Source organism: Trichosporon asahii, assembly GCF_000293215.1.
Source record: "Trichosporon asahii var. asahii CBS 2479 unplaced genomic scaffold scaffold00056, whole genome shotgun sequence".
In the NCBI taxonomy this organism is placed as follows: Eukaryota; Fungi; Basidiomycota; class Tremellomycetes; order Trichosporonales; family Trichosporonaceae; genus Trichosporon; species Trichosporon asahii.
The window spans coordinates 1,017,937-1,036,783 of NW_014040868.1; the positions used below are offsets into that span (position 1 = coordinate 1,017,937).

Consider the following 18,847-nt stretch of genomic DNA (forward strand, 5'->3'; position numbering starts at 1 on the left):
ATAACGCCAGGTCATGTGATAGGCCCGGGAGAAGCTCGGCGTAACCGTCTCGCCTTCCCTTGTGTCCCCTGAACACTTCAGCACCAGGGACAGCGAAGAAGCATGGAGGTCCAGACGGATCGGCGACTAAGCCTCATAGGCGACTACGGGGCAAACTCGGGTCGACCCATACCCGTCCTCCAGTCTCCTCGTTTCCCCCCATCTTTGCCCACTTGAAGCCGAAGGGCGGACGAACGGACGAGGTGCGGGCCAGCGTGACGCCGGTGGAGCACCGCAAATGTATCGCGTGGGTCGCTGCGCGATGGAAAAGGGTTAGTTACCCAAAAGCCAGTTTCTGTTTTCCAATGTCAGGCAGGACTTCCGCGCTAGTGTTGAGTGTTGAGCAGCTGAAGCTGGAGTAGCTGGAGCATGGAGCAGCTGCCCGAGAGGCGTTCAGGCGTCCACGGCGTTTAAGTCAGGTCAACAAGGATCCAGGCACGGTATGATCGGTCCGCGCGCCGAAGCCAACGGGTACTCAACTATCGCCCAAGAATCATGATGATCACACCATACCGAGGAGAGTCTTGTGCATTACTCTGAAAGGGGAGGCGATGCACTAGCCCACTACGCTCTTGCCCTCCTGGCCCCCTGCCCTTCAGTCCTTCAGCCCTTCAGTCCTGGGCCCCGCACGCCGAACACTCCCAGAAGCAGAGCAGAGCGCATCGGCGAACGTGCGTGCATTCCTCTACTTCTGTCGTGAGCTAGGTTACTTTCGGTTCGTGGGGCCGCAATACCCTTTGCTAGTTGCTGAGACATCACGGGGCCCGAAGTTCCCAAGTTAGCGCTCACCTCTCAACCGCGCGATCAAGATCGACGAGCCTCGAGCGCGGTTAGCGCCACGTCAGCCGACCATTCAGCTAACCGTGTCGAGCGACCGTCTTTGACCCGTCTTTGAAACTGGTGAGTGAGGAGTGGCCAGGTCGGGAGAGGGCGGCGGGGCCAGGGGACTCGGGGGACTCCGGGGGCTTCGGGGGCTCCGGGCTGAACGCCGATCGATCCGCAGCACCGGTGCTCCGCTCGGAATGCTGCGAGACCGAGCCGTAGTGGTCGCTGTGTGGCCAGACTTGGCCTAGCGCAAGTGCACCAGACCCGCCAACGCCATCGCGCCAGGCGGGAGACGATGAAAGCGATGCATAACCGGGAGAAAGGCGAGATGGACAATATAGTGGTAACCTAGGGAGATCGGGGGGATGGGTCATGGCATGGTCCGGGTAGCGCGATTGGCGCGACTGGCGATGCGGGCTAGCGCCACGGGCTAGCGGGGTAAGATAGAGGGGAAGCGTATCGATAAAAGGCCAGTGGGGGACTGTTCACATGAATGGAAACGCATGGAGGCGTCTTTCGGCTCGGGACTTCGCACCTCGACACAGGTCTAGACGGGCGACATGGGCGCCGAGGGCCCCTTTTCCATGCGGCTGTTGCGGCTCCGGTCCGCGTCGGACGGGGCAGAGAGTGCAGATGGGGCCGACTGAACGGTAGGTGCTCCGCCCGAGTTGGCGCTCGACGACCCGGCCCACTCGGGATTGTACACTGGCGGCGCCTCTGTGACGACGACCTCGTTCGAGTGGCTCGTCAGCCCCGAGTCCGTGTGCTGCAGGTGGTGATACGTCACGGGGCGCGGCTGGACCTTGGCGTCGAGCGCGGCGATGCCCACCGTGCTCGTGCTTGCGGCGAGGTAGCCCTCATCGTCGGGGTTCTGCACCGCGAGGGGGCTGAATGGCGAGCCAGGCGTCATGCCAAGGAGAGGTTCCGAGGTCGACCCGCTGCTCTGGTGGCTTGCACTTGGCGGCGTCGGGATGGCGTAGCACTGCTGCTGCGTGTGGTACTGCTGCTGCTGCCCGTGCTGATAAGCGCCCAGGCCCGCGATACCAGCCGACGTCGCGCTAGGAGCGTAGGCCATGGGGATGCTGCCCGAGGAACGGTAGCCGGCGCCAGTGCTCATGCTCATGGGAGGCGAGTGCGGCGAGTCGTGGTACGGCTCGACATCGTGGACGTTAACCATGTCGCCCGGGTCGCTCTCCATGTCGACGGGGTTGTTGTTGGTCGCCTGCTTCTTGCGCCGACGCAGGCAGCACCACACGAGGAGACAAGCGAGCGCCAGCGCCGCAACCGAGCCGATCACGATGCCCGCAATCGCCCCTGCGCTGAGACCTGAACCCCCGCTTCCACCGTGCGCCTCGTACAGCTTGAACTGCGACACATCGAGGTACGCGTCGTGCATGTTGGTGACCTTGATCGTGTGCGGCTTGCCCGGGTCGAGCATCGTCTCGTACATCGAGATGTTCTGGACCGTGTACAAGTTGAACGCATTGCCGTTGAAGCGCGTCAGGCCGTACGCTGGCGGGTCGATCTCGACGGCAAAGTCGTAATGGTCCACATCGACCGCTCCCCACACCTCGACACGCCCGATGCCCTTGGGGATCTTGGCGCTGATCGAGGTCCCGTTGTACTGGGACACGGCGCGGTTCCACTTGACCACCACTGGCGACGTTAGCGATGGAGCTCTGAAACACGGCAGAATCCTTCTGGATGGACTCACAGCTCTTGTCGTAGTTGGTCGACTGGTTCTCGCCGTCCCACTGCCCGTCGACGGCGACATCGTACTCGCCACCGTTAGTGACGCGCTTGTTGTCATCGCTCAGATCAACGACGGCCGTAGGGTTGCTCGACCTGGCTATTAGCGCACTGACGTTGCTGGTCACTCACTCTTCCTTGCCAGTATCAATCTCAAAGCGGCCAATGGCAAAGCCGCCCTGCTGCACCTCGACGGTGAGATGGTGTCGTCCGAACTCGAGGTCGCGGATCGAGCACTGTAGCAAGGTTGCGTCACCGGTACTGCGGCAGTCCTGCTCCTTGCCGTCGAGCTTGAGCTTGGCGAAACCAGTACCCAGCTTCTCGCCGGGATTCGGGTCAGGGCCGATCAGGACGATGCCCGTGCCGACGAACGAGATCTCGGCCGTTGGGTAGTTGTCAATACCCTGGACCTTGACAAAGGTGTAGTGCTGGTCGGTCGGCTTGCGCAGATCCCACGGCCTGTACTCGGTCACCTGGGGAAAGGTCGTGTTCCAAGCGTTTAGTCCGCGGTTTGGATCCCAGCGGTCGTCACTCTCGGCACGATCACCGTACAGAGGCGGGGTGTAGGTAATCATTGGGCTGACATTGTCCACTATGACCTTGGCGGCGATGGCTTCGGTCGCTGCCCAGCCGAGAAGAACGAGGGCGGCAGGCCCGATCATGGCGGCGTCGGTGCGCAGGGAAGGAAGGCTTGGAGTATAGGTGCTCCGCGCTAGGGGGGAGGGGGGCCGGGTCGTGACCTCGGGGCGGATCGTCGGGGTGTGAGTTCGGCAGATCAGGATCTAGGTCGTGAGCGGCGTGGTGGAGAGGGAAGGAGAAGAAGAATGGGCGGGGAAGGTCGTGAGAAGGACGATGAATGCGATGAGAGCGATGCAATGTGTTGTGGGAGAGAACAATGGTGACAATGGAGTCGTCGAGAATGTCAAAGGAGTCGAGTACCTCTTGGCCGGGGCGAGAACGGGTTCAGAGTGTTCTGTGTGCGGTCCGGTGCGAGGGGCCATGCATTCAGTGTGTGTGTGTGGTGGGAGCAACTGGGAGACGAGGACGCGAAGCGGTGCGGGCAGCGGTGATCGAGGAACAGAGCTACGCTTCATGGCGTTGCGTCTCTCTTGCCCCCGCGGTCATGTGCGTGTGACCGCCCTGGCAGCGGCCAGCTACAGCATAAACTTTCGTCCATGCTATTTGCGAACCTCCATTGGGCCTCTGTGGTGCTGTCGAGCTGTCACTGTGCATGCATAGGGGATACGGGCAGGCAATGCGAAGCCCGGTCGCCAACATAGAGGAAGGCCATTGTCCTCGTTGCTTTCGACGGTGCGAGCGTGCCCGTCCGAACCCCTGGGCAGATCTCGCTGTGCGCCTCTGCAGCTCTGCAGCGTGCACCACGGTCTGAAAGTGCACTGCCCGTAGTCATAGTGTGCGACCTAGTCCATGAGTCCAGTCTGGCCCTCCGGCTCATGCACGGACGTCTGGGGGGTCTTGGCGGCGCAGCGGGCAGTGAGTGAGTGACCATAGCTGCGTGGATCTGACCGGAGGGATGGAATGGGGCGCAAGCCCTGTGTGTGCCCAGAGCCCTTCCTGGTGCGACGTTCTCTCCAAAGATCTCTCCACTACTTCATAGCCCGAACAGCTGAGCAAGAGCGCGGCATGCGGGATCACAATCAGACATTGCGCACTGCGTCATAATTGCAGCAATGGATGTCGGACCGACACGGCCCGCGAGATTAAAGAGTGCTCCTAGTCCTGGTACCAGCGCTCGAGAAGACGAGGAAGGGGGATGGCGATTCTGCGCCCGATGAATTGTGTAGGTTTGCTCTAGCTGGCCTTAGCTCGGTTTCGGATCCGTGACCGCTTCCTACGATGCAGGCGCGAGATGTGAGAGAGATACCGAGAAACTGTCGAGCGAACGGAGTCAGATAGACGCACCTTGCTCCAGATCTCTGTACGCCTCGGGCTGAGACACACTCGTGCCCTCTTGCCCTGTCGTCGGTGGAGGCCGAGGTGCCTTGCCGCAGACACGGGGCCTCGCCCTCGATCGTCGTCAACCCTGGCAGAGGGCGCGCGGAGGCATCGAGGCATGACCCCCGCAGCCAGTATCAGGACCGATCCGTGCCTTTGGTATCCATGTCAGAGCTTGTCTGTACCCTGTCGATCCTTCGTCACTTCCTCGCCACGATCGCCACCCAACTAAAAATGACGCGCCGCCAAGCTCCACCACAGAGACATCTCGTGATCAGTCTTCCGCCGGACCCACTCCTCCACACTGCGTCGTATCGATCCGTACCCCAGCGACTAGTAGTGCTCCACAGGCATCGCTAGACTCGCCTCAAGCACCTCGGGGAAGGGTCGAGTTTTAGTCCCGCCGAAACCCCACCGAAACCAGGCGATTTCGGTCAGGTTTCGTCCGCCAACGAAACTTGACTGAAACCTGGCCGAATCTGTCAGTTTTGCCCCTACGAAACCTGACCGAAATTCAGTTTCGCCTACGAAACCTGACCGAAACTAGTGGGATCAGGTTACCGGGGGTGAGATTGGGCTGGGTGGCAAAAAATCAGTGACAAGGAGAGGATACATGGTAAAAAAAAACTCCTTTGAGAATCGAACGCAGGATTCTTGATCTTTGCCTAAACCAACTAACACGTACACCAAAGCAACAGTGGTGAATGGGATAAGACTGTCCTACATACTCTGAGGGGGGGGGCCGCGAAACCCTGAATCTGAGCGTTTAATGCTGTTTAGTGCATGTGCCTTGCTCTAGCATGCATCAGACCCTATGCAACTAGTGCGAGGTTTCCATAGGTATTTCGGCAGAGGAAACCCTAAGTGAGACAGGTTTAGGTCGGGTTTCCGCCGACGAAAACGGGACCTGCCCACGAGGTGCCTCAAGCTTAGAGCGGCCGGCGCGCCAGCTGATCCTCAAGCCTCAGACGCATCTTCTGTCGGCCGAAAGAATGTGCCTCCGTGCCTTCCTCCACCGACGACAGCAGAAGACAGTGCACGCGCACAGCACTCCGCATCTTATCTCCCCACTTCCCTCCCAGAGCAGCGGTACTCTGCACCGCTTGGCTTGTGCTCGTGTGCCAGATACTAGACATGTTCTGAGCACCGCCAACATTCACCTTCTGGATCTTCCTGTGCAAGAAAACTCGCGCACCTGTGCACCTGTCCGCTGTACGCTGTCCGCAGTGTCTTGGCGTAATGTTCCGAATCCCTGGCGCGTGACGCAGATAAGGTCGAGGCGGTGCTTCCCCAACTCCAAACAACTGGGATTCGGGACCGGGTGGCGAGGAAGGCTCCAGGAAGTCAAGGAGTAGGGATAGTTGATCCGGGACACAAGCTCGGAAGCGTTCTCAGATCGTGCTGCACGGATGGAACAGAAGCTCAACGCTTGCCCTATCGTTCGGACAATTTCGATCTCGCGATCCATGAATCGTTTGATGCCTTGACCTGAGACACGAGACAGATCCCTAGCAGCTGAGATGAGAGATCTGTCGGGACACCAGCGTGCCGGATTCTCGACTCGATTGCATTCTCCGATCTCGCCTAATCCCACCAACAGCGTCCACACGTCCTTGTCGTCTTCTATCGTTGATGCCTGCCTTCGACCTTTCTCATCCTCTCCCTTGCCCAGTCATCTTCTTTCTCTCCTTCTCCTGCAATATGCCGCTCACCCAAGGGACAGAGGGCTCAGAGGCAAAAGAATGACCTCTGGCGGGGTCGAACCGCCGACCTTATGCGTATCACTCGCGTGTTAAGCATACGCTCTAACCAACTGAGCTAAGTGGCCCTGAGCTGTTGGTGATCGTGCCTTGCGCCCTCGGCGCTGCGCCCGCGCCGGCCGGCGCGTCGATCGCCGCCCCTCTCACCTCAGTACACGCTCTCCCTCCAGCAATGGCGGTACGCTTAACGCCAACAGTGACAAGGCCTTGGGAAGAAGCGTAGTATCTGTGAAGCTTACAGCAGGCTCATATCCATCCGACAAGTGTTGTGGTTTATTTCGGGATGAAGGACACAGGAACAAGGTTTGTTGTTGCTGTGGACTGATAGGCATCGCGGTGATCGGCCTCGCGCCGCTCTCCAATCGCCGGGATCGTCCCTGAGTCCGTCAAGCCGTCGGACCGAGTGCCCGTCTAGACCGAGACCCTTGCGACGATCACGACATGATAGGATCACCTCGCCAGGCCCATATAGCGACAGTCTGACAATTACAGTAGCGGCTTGGTGAGACGAGAGGCTAAAGCGAAGTGCATGAACCCAACTTGGGTTAGGCCCTCGCAGCACAGCCTGGTGTCCCTCGTTTCTCTCACACACGCGCAACAGCACACCCTTATTCACAGCGTTTTGCATCGTCATTAATCGTGTCCTATCATTAAAGCCCCTTCTATTCCCACATTCTAATCAAAACGTTTCTAGTTCTTCTCCGAGCGCTGAACGGTGGGAGCAGCCTCGGAACCTCCCGCCGCCGAGGCGGACGATCCAGGCGCCCAGTCCGGGTTGTAAGTCGGGGGCGTCTCCTCGATCATGACTCCCGAGCCCTCGGCGTGGGCGACGGGGACGGGGAGCGCGCCGCCGTCCGTGTGATGGACGTGCTGGACCATGACTGGCGGCGCGGGATTCTTGGCGCTGAGCGCGGCAATCCCCACCGTGTTCGAGGGGTAGTGGTCGGGGTTGTGCAGCGTCAGGGACGGAGTCGTGCTGTACCGCGCGCTCGCGCTCATGGGGTCGGAGGACGAGGAACTCGCCGTGCCGATCGGGAGGTATGACTGCGTCATCGGAGCGGAGCCAACGGAGCTGGTCACGGTGCCGGGGCCGGGAGCGAAGCCTGCAGCGACGCCGGCGACGCCAGCGACGCCGGCAGCGGGGACGCCAGAGGGGACCTGGGACACGGGCCGCTGCACCTCGAACGGCTCGACGTGGTCGCCGAGCCCGTGGTCCGACTCGAGATCCATTGGGCCCTGCTTCTGCGCTTTCTGACGGCGGCGGTAGAGGAGCCAGCCGAGCAACCCCAGGCCGGCGAGACCAGCGACGGAGCATCCGACCGCAATGCCCACGATGGCACCCGTGCTGAGCCCGCCGCCGCCCGCCTCCTTCGTCCTGTAGAACACCACCTCGCTGATGTCCAGGTACGCGCCCGTCGCAGCCTTGTTCGTGATGGCCATCTTGTACTCCTGCTTTGCGTCCAGCGCCAGGTCGAACATGGACACGTTCTGGACCGTGAACAGGTTCCACGCGCTGAGGTCGAAGGACGCCTGGCCCTGCGGCGGCGCGGGGGTCAGCGTGACCTGGAATTCGTTGTGGTCTATGTCCACGGCGCCCAGGAGCGAGACCCGGCTCGTGCCAGAGGGCACGGTGAGGGAGACGACGGAGCCTTGCGCCTTGGTCGTGGCGCGGACCCACTTTTGGGCGCCGGACGAGTCTTGCGAGGTCGCTACGCCGCTCCACTGCCCGTCCCAGTCCAGAGTGCCGTCGCGGTTCAGCATGTCGTCGCCGGTCGCGAGGCTGAGGCGGTCCGGAGCCTCCCTGCTTGTCAGCTCGAGCTCGGATGTGACTTACTCCTTGCGGCCCGTGAAAACGTCAAAGTGGTCGAGCGCAAACGAGCCCTGCGCGACCTCGATCGTGAAGTTGTGCGGGCCATAGGACACTTCTTTATTGCACCGCATGCGCATCCCGTCCTGGCTATCCTGGCAGTCGCCAATGTAGTTTCCGTCGAGATACATGCGCACGGTGCCAGTGGGAATGTCGGGCTTCTTGCCCACGTTGGGGCCGACGACGGCGACCTCGTTCCCGACGAAGATGATCGAGGCACTCGGCGCAGCCTGCCCCTCCACGTACGTCGCCCAGGTGTAGTGCGGGTCTTCGAACTTTTTCAGGTCGAACACCTGCCACGGCTGGTTCAGGAAGGCGGTGCGCCAGGCATTCTTCCCGCTGTTGGGCTCCCAGACCGGCTCGGTGTAGTTTGTAGAACGCTTGCCCGGGAGAGGGGGGTTGTACGTGATGATCGGGTTCAGGTTGTCGATTTCGTACGTCACGTCTTGCGCGACGGCGGCGTATGCGCGCGTCGCACAGCCGAGGAGGGCGAGACCTGCAAGGGCGATCATTTTGGTTCTTCGGAAGGCCGCGTGCTTGTTTCACCAGATCTTGAGGTGGGTCTGATCTCCGGGATCGACAGACTCTTCGACAGACTTGTACTCCGCCAGCGGTCGGTCGATGGACAAGTGGGGATTGTTGAGAAAGAAGGAGAATTGTGGAACCTCAGACGCTAGGATTTCTATGGCCCAGGAGACAAGGTGTGGTCGGTGCGGCCAGTGCGGAGGTGCGGAGACAGTGCTTGGACGGTGCGGTGGCCCGAGTGGAAGGAGCACAGCGGCGGTCGGATGTGAGCAAGGAATGGCAGTGGCGTAAGGTACATCGAAGGGTGTTCGGTTGTGAGTATCTCATGGCTGAGGAAGCTACACGCACAGAGCGGCCCTCGGATACGGGAACTGGCCACTATCCATGCTCCAGGTGAGTCCGGAAATCACGAAGTGGTTTTTAATTTGCTCTGCAATCCCGGAGCCGTTCCAACCGAGCGCAACCATGGCGTCGAGGGCAAAGGTACAGGACATACACATCGAATGAAAGGGGGATGCCCGAAAAGCCGTTTCCATGCATATCGGTCTGTTGTCAGTTGGGGGCTCTGTGCATCAGTAACTGCTTCTGAAGCGTAAACCATCCTCCGAAGGTGAGCTCCTCTCCCCTTCTGCCGTCGCTGAGCACATTGATTGGGGAGGGGTTTCTGCTCAAACACCTTAACACTGGGACCGAGAACGCACGGGTCACGAGGTGAAAGCACTGTGTGCGCACGGGTGTGCAAGTTTCTGGGTCTGGTGTCCTAATACAAGGTCTGGAGAGGGACAGTGCGCTGATCGTATGGCCCAGCCCAGCATTGAAGTCTGGGCCGCGACATCATCCTCTCCTTTGTGGGAACGCCCAAAGGTGTGGTAGGGATCATCTGTGATGTAATCGAGAGTTGTCCACAACGGGATCCAAAACCAAACTCAAGATCTCCAGTATTTCTCGGGCGGCTTCTTCACGAGAAGAGCAAAAGGGACTGACCTCTGGCGGGGTCGAACCGCCGACCTTATGCGTAAAGCACGAGCTGTTAAGCATACGCTCTAACCAACTGAGCTAAGTGGCCGATGTGCTTGCACGAGGGCGCAGGCACGGCGCGCGCCCTCGCCCCCCCGGGGGCGCCAACCTTCCCTGTGCACATGCTTGCATTACCAACAGAGAAGAGCTCATGCAGAAGATGTGAACGTTGCAACAGTGTGAGTGCAGGTATCCGAGTGCAGGAGCGCTCCTCGAAAGTCGAGAAGCGCATTGGTGGGGTTCATGAGATTATTGAATGCACGATGTTATCTTATCAGGGTTCAGGAACGTGACGTCAGGATACCCTTCCCCCAATAGGCCCCCATAGAGCTCCCGCCTCTGCTTGCTGTTTTCGCAGTCTTTCAGCCTCTGCCCCAAGCGCACAACACCTGAGATGCTGTCATAAGCTCCGCCTCTCATTTCGCCGACACCCCCTATTGACACCCACATGTGCGTGATGCATGGTGGCCCTGTGGAAGAACGTCACACCTTCAATCTACCTTACTTCCATGGCTTCAAGAATCTCTATGGTTGGAACGGACTCGTAAGAGATTTGGCGCATCGTGTCGACGTCCTCCCGAATGGCTTCCCCGTACCCAGTACAATCCTTCAATTCGTCGTAGCGGTTGCAATCGGTGAGAACCATGAGAGCGGTCGGATGCGCTGAGACGTGGTAAAGCTCGGCAATGTAGAGTGGCCACAGTGGGCTCTCTGGTGAGAGGCGGGCGAGATCAGATCGTCCATCGCCGGCCAGAGGAAGCCTGATGTTTCCCTTCGTTGTCAGCGTTCAGCTATTTCAGTCAACCGCTGCGAGCATTCGCTACTCACCTGGATCATGTCCTTGCTCAGGCGAAGCTCGGTCCCATCGCCGAGATCCCAACGGGGGAGGCAGTTGCTGTGAAACTCGCCCTCGTACCCGGGCCGGACCTCGGCGAAGGAGGAGAATGGTATCCAGGGGTATGGATCCCACAACGAGTACCTCCGAGCGCTGCCGTCCACGAAGATGCTTCCATTAGCTTGTCTTACATCAACCGAGACCAAGTGCAACTCACCCTCGTGCCCTCTCGCGCGACGCCATCAGCTGAAGCACCCCTCTCCGGACTGCTGCCTCGCAGCGCCCCTTCATCTCTCTGTCCCGTTCAGTCAGCGGTTGAGTAGACTCTGGTGGCCGCCAGTACCAGGGGATTGCGGGTTCATTTGGGTTCAGAGGCTTCGTTGATCCTAGAACAGCGAGGTACGCCTTGACGTCTGGGACCCTGCTGGTTAGTATAAAGACAAACTTCCAGCGAGGCTGTGAACTTACTCATCGTAGCAGTGCCCAGGATCGAGGTCGAAGGTGCAGTTGTCATGCACCAGAGATGATGACCAGGGGAAAAGGCGCCGTCCGGGAATCCAATCATTGTCGTTCTCTACTGCGTCTGCCTCGTCATCCACTGCTCCTGGCACCACCGGCATCGTAACGCCCTCTCGTTCGGGGTTGTCGAGGACTGTATCAGGGGTGGTACGAGTGGGAGTAGACGATGATGGGCGGGTGGGCCGTCCAGGTGAGGCGGGGGGTGTACCGGGCATCTTGATCCGGTGGCCAGTCCGACATGTGAGCGACGTCAAAGCAGCATCAGATTGTTTAGTTCTGGTTGACTCGTTGGTATGGTACGTGTAACTGGCATACTTGATCCCCCTGGTTTAACGTGAACTGGAAGGAGGATTCGGGGCCCCGCTGATCTGGCAGGACCCGGACGCAGCCATACCTTAAGGGTTACGGTAGCAGCGGGGGGGGGGACCGCTTGGAATATCATACTAGCACTCTCCTTCAAGATCGCTTCGCAGACTCCCCGAAGTTTCTCAGCTCGTCGAACTTGTCGCAGTCAATGAGATGCATGAGAGCGGTTGCATGCGCTGGTACATGGTAGAGCAAGCCATCGCTGACCGGATAAGCGGGTGAATGTGTTTCCCAACAACTGCAGGGTCGCCCTGATATCAAGGACCCTGCGCGGCAGCAGAGGGATGCTTAATAGTCAACCAAACTCATTCCTCAGTGTGTCAGCTCGAAGGAGCAGTTAGTGTGCATGGCAGGCAACTCTTAGGGGAAGAGCCTGGCTGGGAGCCCCGTCAGTTGTCGTTGGGCTCCGTTACTACTGGACTGGTGTCGACTCGACTCGACGATCGGAGAGGCTTAGTTTAACAGAATAACCGAGAAGAAAGCTTTTATCTTATCACTGAGGCTTAACTCAAGCCACTGAATGTTTCCTGACTCTTCAATCTCGTCGAACACCACCACGCTGCTTTGCAGAGCTTCTGCTTGAGTTTCAGCTTCATTCCGCTTCCAGACGTTAAACTATGCGGCCATACAGGCTCTTTAGTGTCGTGTCTTGAGTGTTTGTCTCACTCGCTCACTCAAATGCGTCTGGAGCACGCATATAGCCGACTGATCACGTAGTAGGGGAAGCTGAGATTTGTGCCCTACCCCACACTTTGATCGCTCCATCACCTCACGTCACTTCACTGCAATGCCCAGCGCTGCCAATTCTCAAGGAAACTATGTTGAAGAGCATCGAGGTTCCAAAAGTACTGGAAGAAGCATTGCGGCCCCAAGGGGAAGAGCATCGAAGTTGTACATGCGGACGTCGTCTGGCTACTTCTCCCATACCGCTTCTGCCCACTGATAACGACGACGCTCCAGATTCGCTCTATCGAGGACTAAGCCTGACGAGTGACCTTCGGCGAAGACCAAGAATGGGCGAAACGCGTCGAACTCGTGCGTGAGGCGGAGGGAGCGGAGGAAGAGGACAACGTCGGCCGTGGCGAGCAGGATTCTACAGTCGCTGGCATCGACGACGGTGGTCAGCTGGTTCAGGATCCGGGTGTCTCCATTCCCTACTGGCGGCACCGAAGGCTCGGGCAGGAGCTCGACAAGTGGCGGCCGGTTCGCCTTGATGGCCTTGATGCGAGCTCTGCACGGCGCTTCTTCGCCAGTAGACCTGGAAGGTCCGGCGGCCAGCAGCTCTTCTTGCACTGCGCGCAGATAGAGGACGGAGAAGGGAGGAAAGATGCCCTCGACACCGACGAAAGCCCTGGGAGCGGGTAGGTGTTCGACGATAAAGCCGATGATGCTGCCGGGGCAGATATTGGTGTCCAGCACGAGCTTGCGAGCCGATGGTGCTTGCGGCTTGCTCGGCTCGGCCTCCTCGCAACGCTCCCCCTGCTGGATCTTCTCCCGCTTCTCCTCCTGCTTCTCCTGCTCCTCCGCCTTTCTCTGCTTCAGCTCCCTCTTCAGGTCGCCCGTGACGGTCTTGCTAAACTGGGGCGCGAAGACAGAAGAGACCTGTTGCTGGTCATGAAACGTCTGCCTTATCTGCTCCAGCAATATCTCGTTCGAGAACACCACCAGTGCAGTGCTAGATGGTGCATGCACGAGTGCACCGCGGATCGCGCTGGTGGCGGAGCCAATCCGGGCAGCAGCTGTCTCTTCGGGAGAGTCGATCGAACTGCTCAGACCGCCGTCGGTCTTCGAAACAAGTCAGCAGTTTGCCTCATGCTACTACTCACCAGCGGGTCGCCCGAGACGATGATGCTGTCTACGTTTGCGATCCTCGCGTCGACCAGAAGATTGCAGGCGCCGCGGATGACCTTCCTCCGGCGACCGCTTTCCTTCCACCTGTCGAGGAGATCGAGTGTCGCCGCCGAGAGAACCCATTACAGGTCCACGTCCGTCGCCCATCTCGAAGATCACAGCTTGTATTTCGACTACGTATCAGACGACGCAGTCGACGTCGATGATGACCCTGAACGCATCGTAGAAACTGGAGATGTGGGCGGTGCGTGTGAATGGTAAAGGCAACGAAGACAGTTAGCAGAGGTAGACATAGAGGGTGCCCATCGTGGCTACGTGGCTCGAAACCAGCAGAGAGTCTGCGGATGCAGCTGCGCCTTGCCAGACCGGGCCTACTCGCAGGCCTACCAAGGGCTTCATCAGTCGTCGTGCATCTATGGTTTTTTGGAAGACCAAATTCTGGGGCATGACCTCCACATTGTCTCGGACGCCCTCCTTGTACGATACTCAGCGCAGTTGCGAATGTTAGAGAGTATAAATTACATCGATTCTTCAATTCTTCAACGTGGTCCTAAAACTACAGTACTAGTACGCGCGCCTTCGTCATGAAGCTGAGACGGCGAGCCCCTGACGCCCAGCAGACCATACCGCCCCCGCCCACTGTCGCCGGCGGAGGTTGAGGTCAGTGAGGTCGAGAGGGATACCGGAAGCATGACCCGAGCCGTTGACGAGGAGGGGGCGAAGAAGCGGTTCGATGGACGAGAGTGCGAGCGACCTCAGATGCATGATCTTGTCATTCGAGGCGAAGACGACGGTGGTGAGGCTTTGATGAATGTACTCTCTGAGCTCATTCAGGATGCGGGTGTCGCCCCGACCCGGCGTCGGCACAGAGGGTGGGGGGAGGAAGGTGACGAGGGGTGGAGGCGAACCCGACAGTGCCAGCAAACGAGCCCGACAAGGAGCCTTTTCCCCTGCCCTTCGAGACGGTCTCGCGGCGCTCAGCTCCACCTGCACTGCGTGCAGAATGACCACGCGAAATGGCTTCAGAGCGTCATCGACTCCCGCGAACGCTCCAGCAGCAGGCAGGTGCTCGACGACGAAGCCGCCTGTAGACCCAGGGAAGACGTTGGCGTCGAGCGTCAGGATGGGAGGTTGGGAAGATGGGTGGTCGATGGCACCCTCAGCGCTTACTCCCTCTCCCCCTGCCTTCGCCGACTCCCCGCTCGCGCTCTGGCCTTCCATTTCGCTACCGCCGCCATTGATCCCCTCACCAGGCTCCATCTTCGTCGGAGTTGTTGCCGAGCGTTCGCTGCTGGCCGCGGCTCGCTTCCGCCGCACCTTCGCCTTGAACCCCGCCTCATTGGATTTGTTGAGTCGCTCGACGTGAAGGAGCTCGATGCGGGCGTCGTTGGCCAGAGAGTCCTTGAGGTTCTTGTACAAAACGCTGTTCCCGACGGCGACGATGAGGGTGGAAGTGGTCGACGCGTGGATTGCCGCCAGTATTCCAGCATGTTGCGCCTCGGCTGTCGCCTCTGACCTCCTCCGGCCACCACTCTCCTTCCACCTGTCCAGCAGATCCAGTGTCGCCGCCGAGAGAACCCATCTCAGGTCCACGTCATCCATCCCGAGAAGGACAGCCTGTACTTCGGCTGCTCTGTACACGAAGCAGTCGATGTCCATGACAAGGTTGACGAGCATGGTGATATCGAGAGGCGAAGGTGGTGTGTGTGAATGGAGGAGGTAGCGAAAATCGTTAGCAGAGGTAGCCAACGTGTATCGTGTGCGCCCCTCGTGGTTGCGGAGCTCGTAACCAGCAGTCCGTGTGCGATCCAGCTGCGCTTTCCATGACCTTGCATACTTTCACCATGCACTCGCAGGTATACCAAGTGCTTCATACATCATAGTACATCTATGGTTCTTAACTCAACCAAACTGGGAAGGAAAGAGTCAGAATTCTGGCGCATGACTTCCACATTGTCTATGACAGCCTCTCTGTACTCGGCACAGTCCTTGAGCTTGTCATAGAGCTGGCAGTCAATGAAGAGCGAAAGATGAACAGGGTGCGTCGTCAGGTGGTAGAGACGGGCGATGAAGATTGGCCAGAGAGGGTCCATCGGACTGAGCGCAGCCATGTCTTCGCGCATGTCGCCCACGAGAGGCAGTCGGACGTTTCCCTGCCTACGTCAGTATACCGCTCGGACTACCAGTGACCTCCATGCTAGACTTACTCGGACCATGTGTTCACTGATATACAGGTGGTCTTCTTCCTCTTCACGACTGTTAGACAGACAGGAGACCCGAAATGAGGCGTACTGACCCGGCCGAACGGAGCCGAAGGGGGAAGCGGGTATCCAAGGGTAAGGATTCCAGAGGGAACATGCTGGAGCGTGCGCATCAACGAATACCCTGTCATCAGCACAATGTACGAGACCACATAAGCGACACTCACCCTCTCTTCTCCATCCTCCGTCTTTCGAGATGCTCAACACCACGACGCACCGCGTCCTCACACGCCGTCTTCAGACGCTGCTCCTCGGGCGAGATGGAGGAGTAAGACCTCGGCGGACGCCAGAACCATGGAATCGCTGGAGCATCGGATGACAGAGGCTGTCTTGCGCCGAGCACGGCTAGGTATGCCTTTATATCAGGCACTCTGTCTATCAGTGCAAAGATCGGGGACCAGGGAAGGGCATGGTGGCAAACGTACTCGTCATAGTTGTGACCTGATATAAGATCGAATGAGCAGTTGTCGTGGACAACGGGCGAGTCCCAGGCAAATAATCTCGGGCCCGGAACCCACGCACTCACCGTCGCTGGGATATTTACCTCCTCGTTCACGACACTGGCGACGTTGCAAGTGGGCTTCATTTGTGAGAGGCGGGTGAAGGCGACTTTTGTTTGGTTCCAAACATGACTCGAAGTGCTTGATGTCATATGTACTTCATCCCCCTGGTTAAGGGGCACGAGACAGGCCGGGGGAAATCTGTAGCTCCGCTCGGGCGCGGAGTTACATGTCTGGACAAATGCATGTTCACCATCGATTCGAGTACAATCTGAGTCTGCATAGCGTGGAAAGATTGAAAGCTAGTCCGTGTGAAGGCTGAACAGCCGGACAGTTGTCACACGGTTGTCGACAACACGATCAGTGGAATGCAAGGGGAGAGAGAGTAATCGCAATTTGAGCTTCACTCCGAACAAGCCATCTGTCGACAACCTCATTCCAACCTGCAATTAGGATGTGATGCAACCGCATACTCCATGCATCGTCCGCAACCCCTGTCTAAACCACGTCTATAGTCCTGAGGATATCCATGTTGGGAACGCTCTCATACGAGATATTGCGCATTATGTCAACTTCCTCTGAAATCGCATCTGTGTACGAGGCGCAGTTGCTGAGTTCGTCATGACGACTGCAGTCAATGAGGGGCATGAGCGCGGTTGGGTGAGCTGAGACGTGGTAGAGCCGGGCGATATACACTGGCCAAAGAGGATCCTCTGGCGACAACTTAGCCAGATCTGGCCGACCGTCGCCGGCGAGTGGAAGCCTGATGTTACCCTTAGTTGTGAGCACTTTGCCTCCCTCAGTACAACAACTTACCCGTAGCATGTCGGCGCTCAAGGAGAGGCCAGTCCCGTCGTCCGAGCATCCTTCGGCGAGACATTCGCTTCGGAAATCCCCCTCGTATCCTGGCTGTACACCGGCCCACGGAGACGATGGTATCCAGCTGTATGGATACCACAAAGAGTATGAACGCGCATAGCTGTCGACAAAGATTCTTCCATGAGCACGACTCAGGCTGAGCAAGTGAGTCACTCACCCCTTGTTCCTCTCACGTCTCCTCAGCAGTTGTTGCACGCCTCGGCGTACTGCCGCGTCGCAGCGCTCCTTCAGCTCCACCTCTTGCTGAGACAAAGGAAATGTCGTTCCTGGAGGCCGCCAGAACCAAGGGATAGCCGGCTCGTCGAGCTTCGAGGGCTTGGGCGATCCCAGAAGTGCAAGATATGCCTTGATGTCGGGGAGTCTGCTCGTCAGCACATGTCGAAGTTGGTCTAGAAAGCGCAGCAAACACACTCGTCGTAGCTGTGCTCCGGGAGCAGCTCAAAGGACAGGTTGTCGTGCACGATTGGCGAGTCCCACGGGAAGAGCCTGGAACCAGGCACCCAGTCAGTCGTTGCCGCCATTGGGCCGTTCTGAGTGACTGGTGAAACGGTGGTTGTCTAAGCAAGACTGATGAGAACAACGCGGCGCATAACCATCCTACGCGTCAGCCTGCTTCGACTCGATCGACTCTGACCCCAGTTGAGTCAGCACTTAGCGTGAAATGTAGGACAGCCGGTCCGCAGTTGTCGACTCAGCAGACACGAGCCTCGGCTCGACCGAGGCAGCCAGGGCTGAAAGCACTATCTTATCAGCTGAATCCTGGGTGCTGTCATCTAGCAGGAGCAGATACATCGCAAGGTTGAAGTTCCGGTAAGCGGCATCATGCGATCATGCAGCGCCTCCACTTGAGGAATCTGCAGTTTCATTCTGCTTCCATCCTTGTCGCACTGCAGCCTTAGAACTCTGACGCCCTTTAAGCTTGCATGTTTGTCTTCGTTGACTTGTACATCCTGCATCCGCTCCACTACCCAACATGTCGTCGCCGGACGCATCCTCTCGCAAGCGGGCTCGTATCAGCGAACCTGGTGCCAGCGCTCCGCTCAGTCGCCCGGTCCTGGCCGAGCTCCTAAAGTCCTTCTCGCAGGAGGAGGTCCTGAACTTTCTGCTGGATTCGGCAGCTCGTGACCCGCAAGTGAGCGACGACGTGCAGGCCGCATTCGAAAAGCGCAAGAAGGCCGAGTCGGAGCGTTCGCGTGACTTCGACCACTTCTCCAAGTCGATCTGGAAGGACCTGAACGTCACGTACGACCGCGCGTCAGGCCGCCGACAGTATGACGCCGGCTACGAGGTCTGTGCGGACATCGAAAGCACGTTCTACACGATCGCGAAGGAGACCCCTGCCTATGCAACCTCAGGGACGAAGCTCAGCGCGCTCGAGACGATGCGCAAGATCCTGAAGAGTCTTGTCCTCTCGCAAGGCGAGGTGCCCAAGGTTGCCCGGAACAACTTCTACTCCATTGAGGAAATGATCGCCGTCGCCAAGACGTTCAACAAGCAAGAGGCTGGAATGGCGAGACGCAGGGGACTCGTTGCCAGACTGGAGGAGCTTAGGGGTCTGCAGGCGGACTACCTGGAGGTGTGGGACGTGCAGAACGTGATCGACATCGTGAGACAGGCAATCGCCAGCGTCCTAGCTGACACCAGCTGGCCAAGAAGGAGGCCGAAGCAACCTGACTGCCCTGCCGTCTTGAAGCAGAATCACTCGTCGCCAGGAACACGAACACGGGCAAGGGGACACTGTCGCATATGGTCTAATGATTATACTTTCACACATCTTTGTTTTTGGTTCTGTAATCTTCTGAGCATACAAATGCAACAAGTTGGGGCCGGCGTTTAGTTACCGACGGTGCAGCCCCAGGGGCTTCCATCGGCACCGTCTCCGCCGCGGCCTGCCGATC

At 58.6% G+C, this 18,847-nt stretch overlaps 7 protein-coding genes and 2 non-coding genes across 9 annotated transcripts; 1 reads left to right on the forward strand and 8 right to left on the reverse strand.

The window, feature by feature from the left end:
* Window positions 1-896: 896 nt before the first annotated feature.
* On the reverse strand, window positions 897-1,238 carry A1Q1_03638 (uncharacterized protein; the record flags this gene model as incomplete). Its single annotated transcript, XM_014323436.1, has 1 exon — window positions 897-1,238. The coding sequence occupies one exon, from the start codon at window positions 1,236-1,238 to the stop codon at window positions 897-899; it is 342 nt and encodes a 113-aa protein (XP_014178911.1).
* A 173-nt stretch (window positions 1,239-1,411) lies between these two features.
* On the reverse strand, window positions 1,412-3,275 carry A1Q1_03639 (uncharacterized protein; the record flags this gene model as incomplete). Its single annotated transcript, XM_014323437.1, has 3 exons — window positions 1,412-2,520; window positions 2,579-2,703; window positions 2,746-3,275. 3 exons carry the CDS (start codon window positions 3,273-3,275, stop codon window positions 1,412-1,414), a joined length of 1,764 nt encoding a protein of 587 aa, XP_014178912.1.
* A 3,037-nt stretch (window positions 3,276-6,312) lies between these two features.
* A1Q1_t278 lies at window positions 6,313-6,397 on the reverse strand. The gene has a single exon. It is a non-coding gene; the product is annotated as a tRNA-Val (tRNA).
* A 622-nt stretch (window positions 6,398-7,019) lies between these two features.
* Window positions 7,020-8,708, reverse strand: A1Q1_03640 (uncharacterized protein; the record flags this gene model as incomplete). Its single annotated transcript, XM_014323438.1, has 2 exons — window positions 7,020-8,109; window positions 8,164-8,708. 2 exons carry the CDS (start codon window positions 8,706-8,708, stop codon window positions 7,020-7,022), a joined length of 1,635 nt encoding a protein of 544 aa, XP_014178913.1.
* A 993-nt stretch (window positions 8,709-9,701) lies between these two features.
* A1Q1_t277 lies at window positions 9,702-9,787 on the reverse strand. The gene has a single exon. It is a non-coding gene; the product is annotated as a tRNA-Val (tRNA).
* A 447-nt stretch (window positions 9,788-10,234) lies between these two features.
* Window positions 10,235-11,307, reverse strand: A1Q1_03641 (uncharacterized protein; the record flags this gene model as incomplete). Its single annotated transcript, XM_014323439.1, has 4 exons — window positions 10,235-10,510; window positions 10,567-10,726; window positions 10,791-10,994; window positions 11,042-11,307. 4 exons carry the CDS (start codon window positions 11,305-11,307, stop codon window positions 10,235-10,237), a joined length of 906 nt encoding a protein of 301 aa, XP_014178914.1.
* Window positions 11,308-12,370: 1,063 nt separating this feature from the next.
* On the reverse strand, window positions 12,371-16,156 carry A1Q1_03642 (uncharacterized protein; the record flags this gene model as incomplete). The annotated part of the gene is made up of 5 exons (XM_014323440.1): window positions 12,371-13,243; window positions 13,937-15,121; window positions 15,217-15,462; window positions 15,517-15,694; window positions 15,738-16,156. 5 exons carry the CDS (start codon window positions 16,154-16,156, stop codon window positions 12,371-12,373), a joined length of 2,901 nt encoding a protein of 966 aa, XP_014178915.1.
* Window positions 16,157-16,794: 638 nt separating this feature from the next.
* On the reverse strand, window positions 16,795-17,470 carry A1Q1_03643 (uncharacterized protein; the record flags this gene model as incomplete). The annotated part of the gene is made up of 4 exons (XM_014323441.1): window positions 16,795-16,833; window positions 16,887-17,049; window positions 17,107-17,310; window positions 17,361-17,470. The coding sequence occupies 4 exons, from the start codon at window positions 17,468-17,470 to the stop codon at window positions 16,795-16,797; spliced, it is 516 nt and encodes a 171-aa protein (XP_014178916.1).
* Window positions 17,471-17,922: 452 nt separating this feature from the next.
* A1Q1_03644 (uncharacterized protein) lies at window positions 17,923-18,623 on the forward strand (the record flags this gene model as incomplete). Its single annotated transcript, XM_014323442.1, has 2 exons — window positions 17,923-18,555; window positions 18,603-18,623. The coding sequence occupies 2 exons, from the start codon at window positions 17,923-17,925 to the stop codon at window positions 18,621-18,623; spliced, it is 654 nt and encodes a 217-aa protein (XP_014178917.1).
* Window positions 18,624-18,847: the final 224 nt, after the last annotated feature.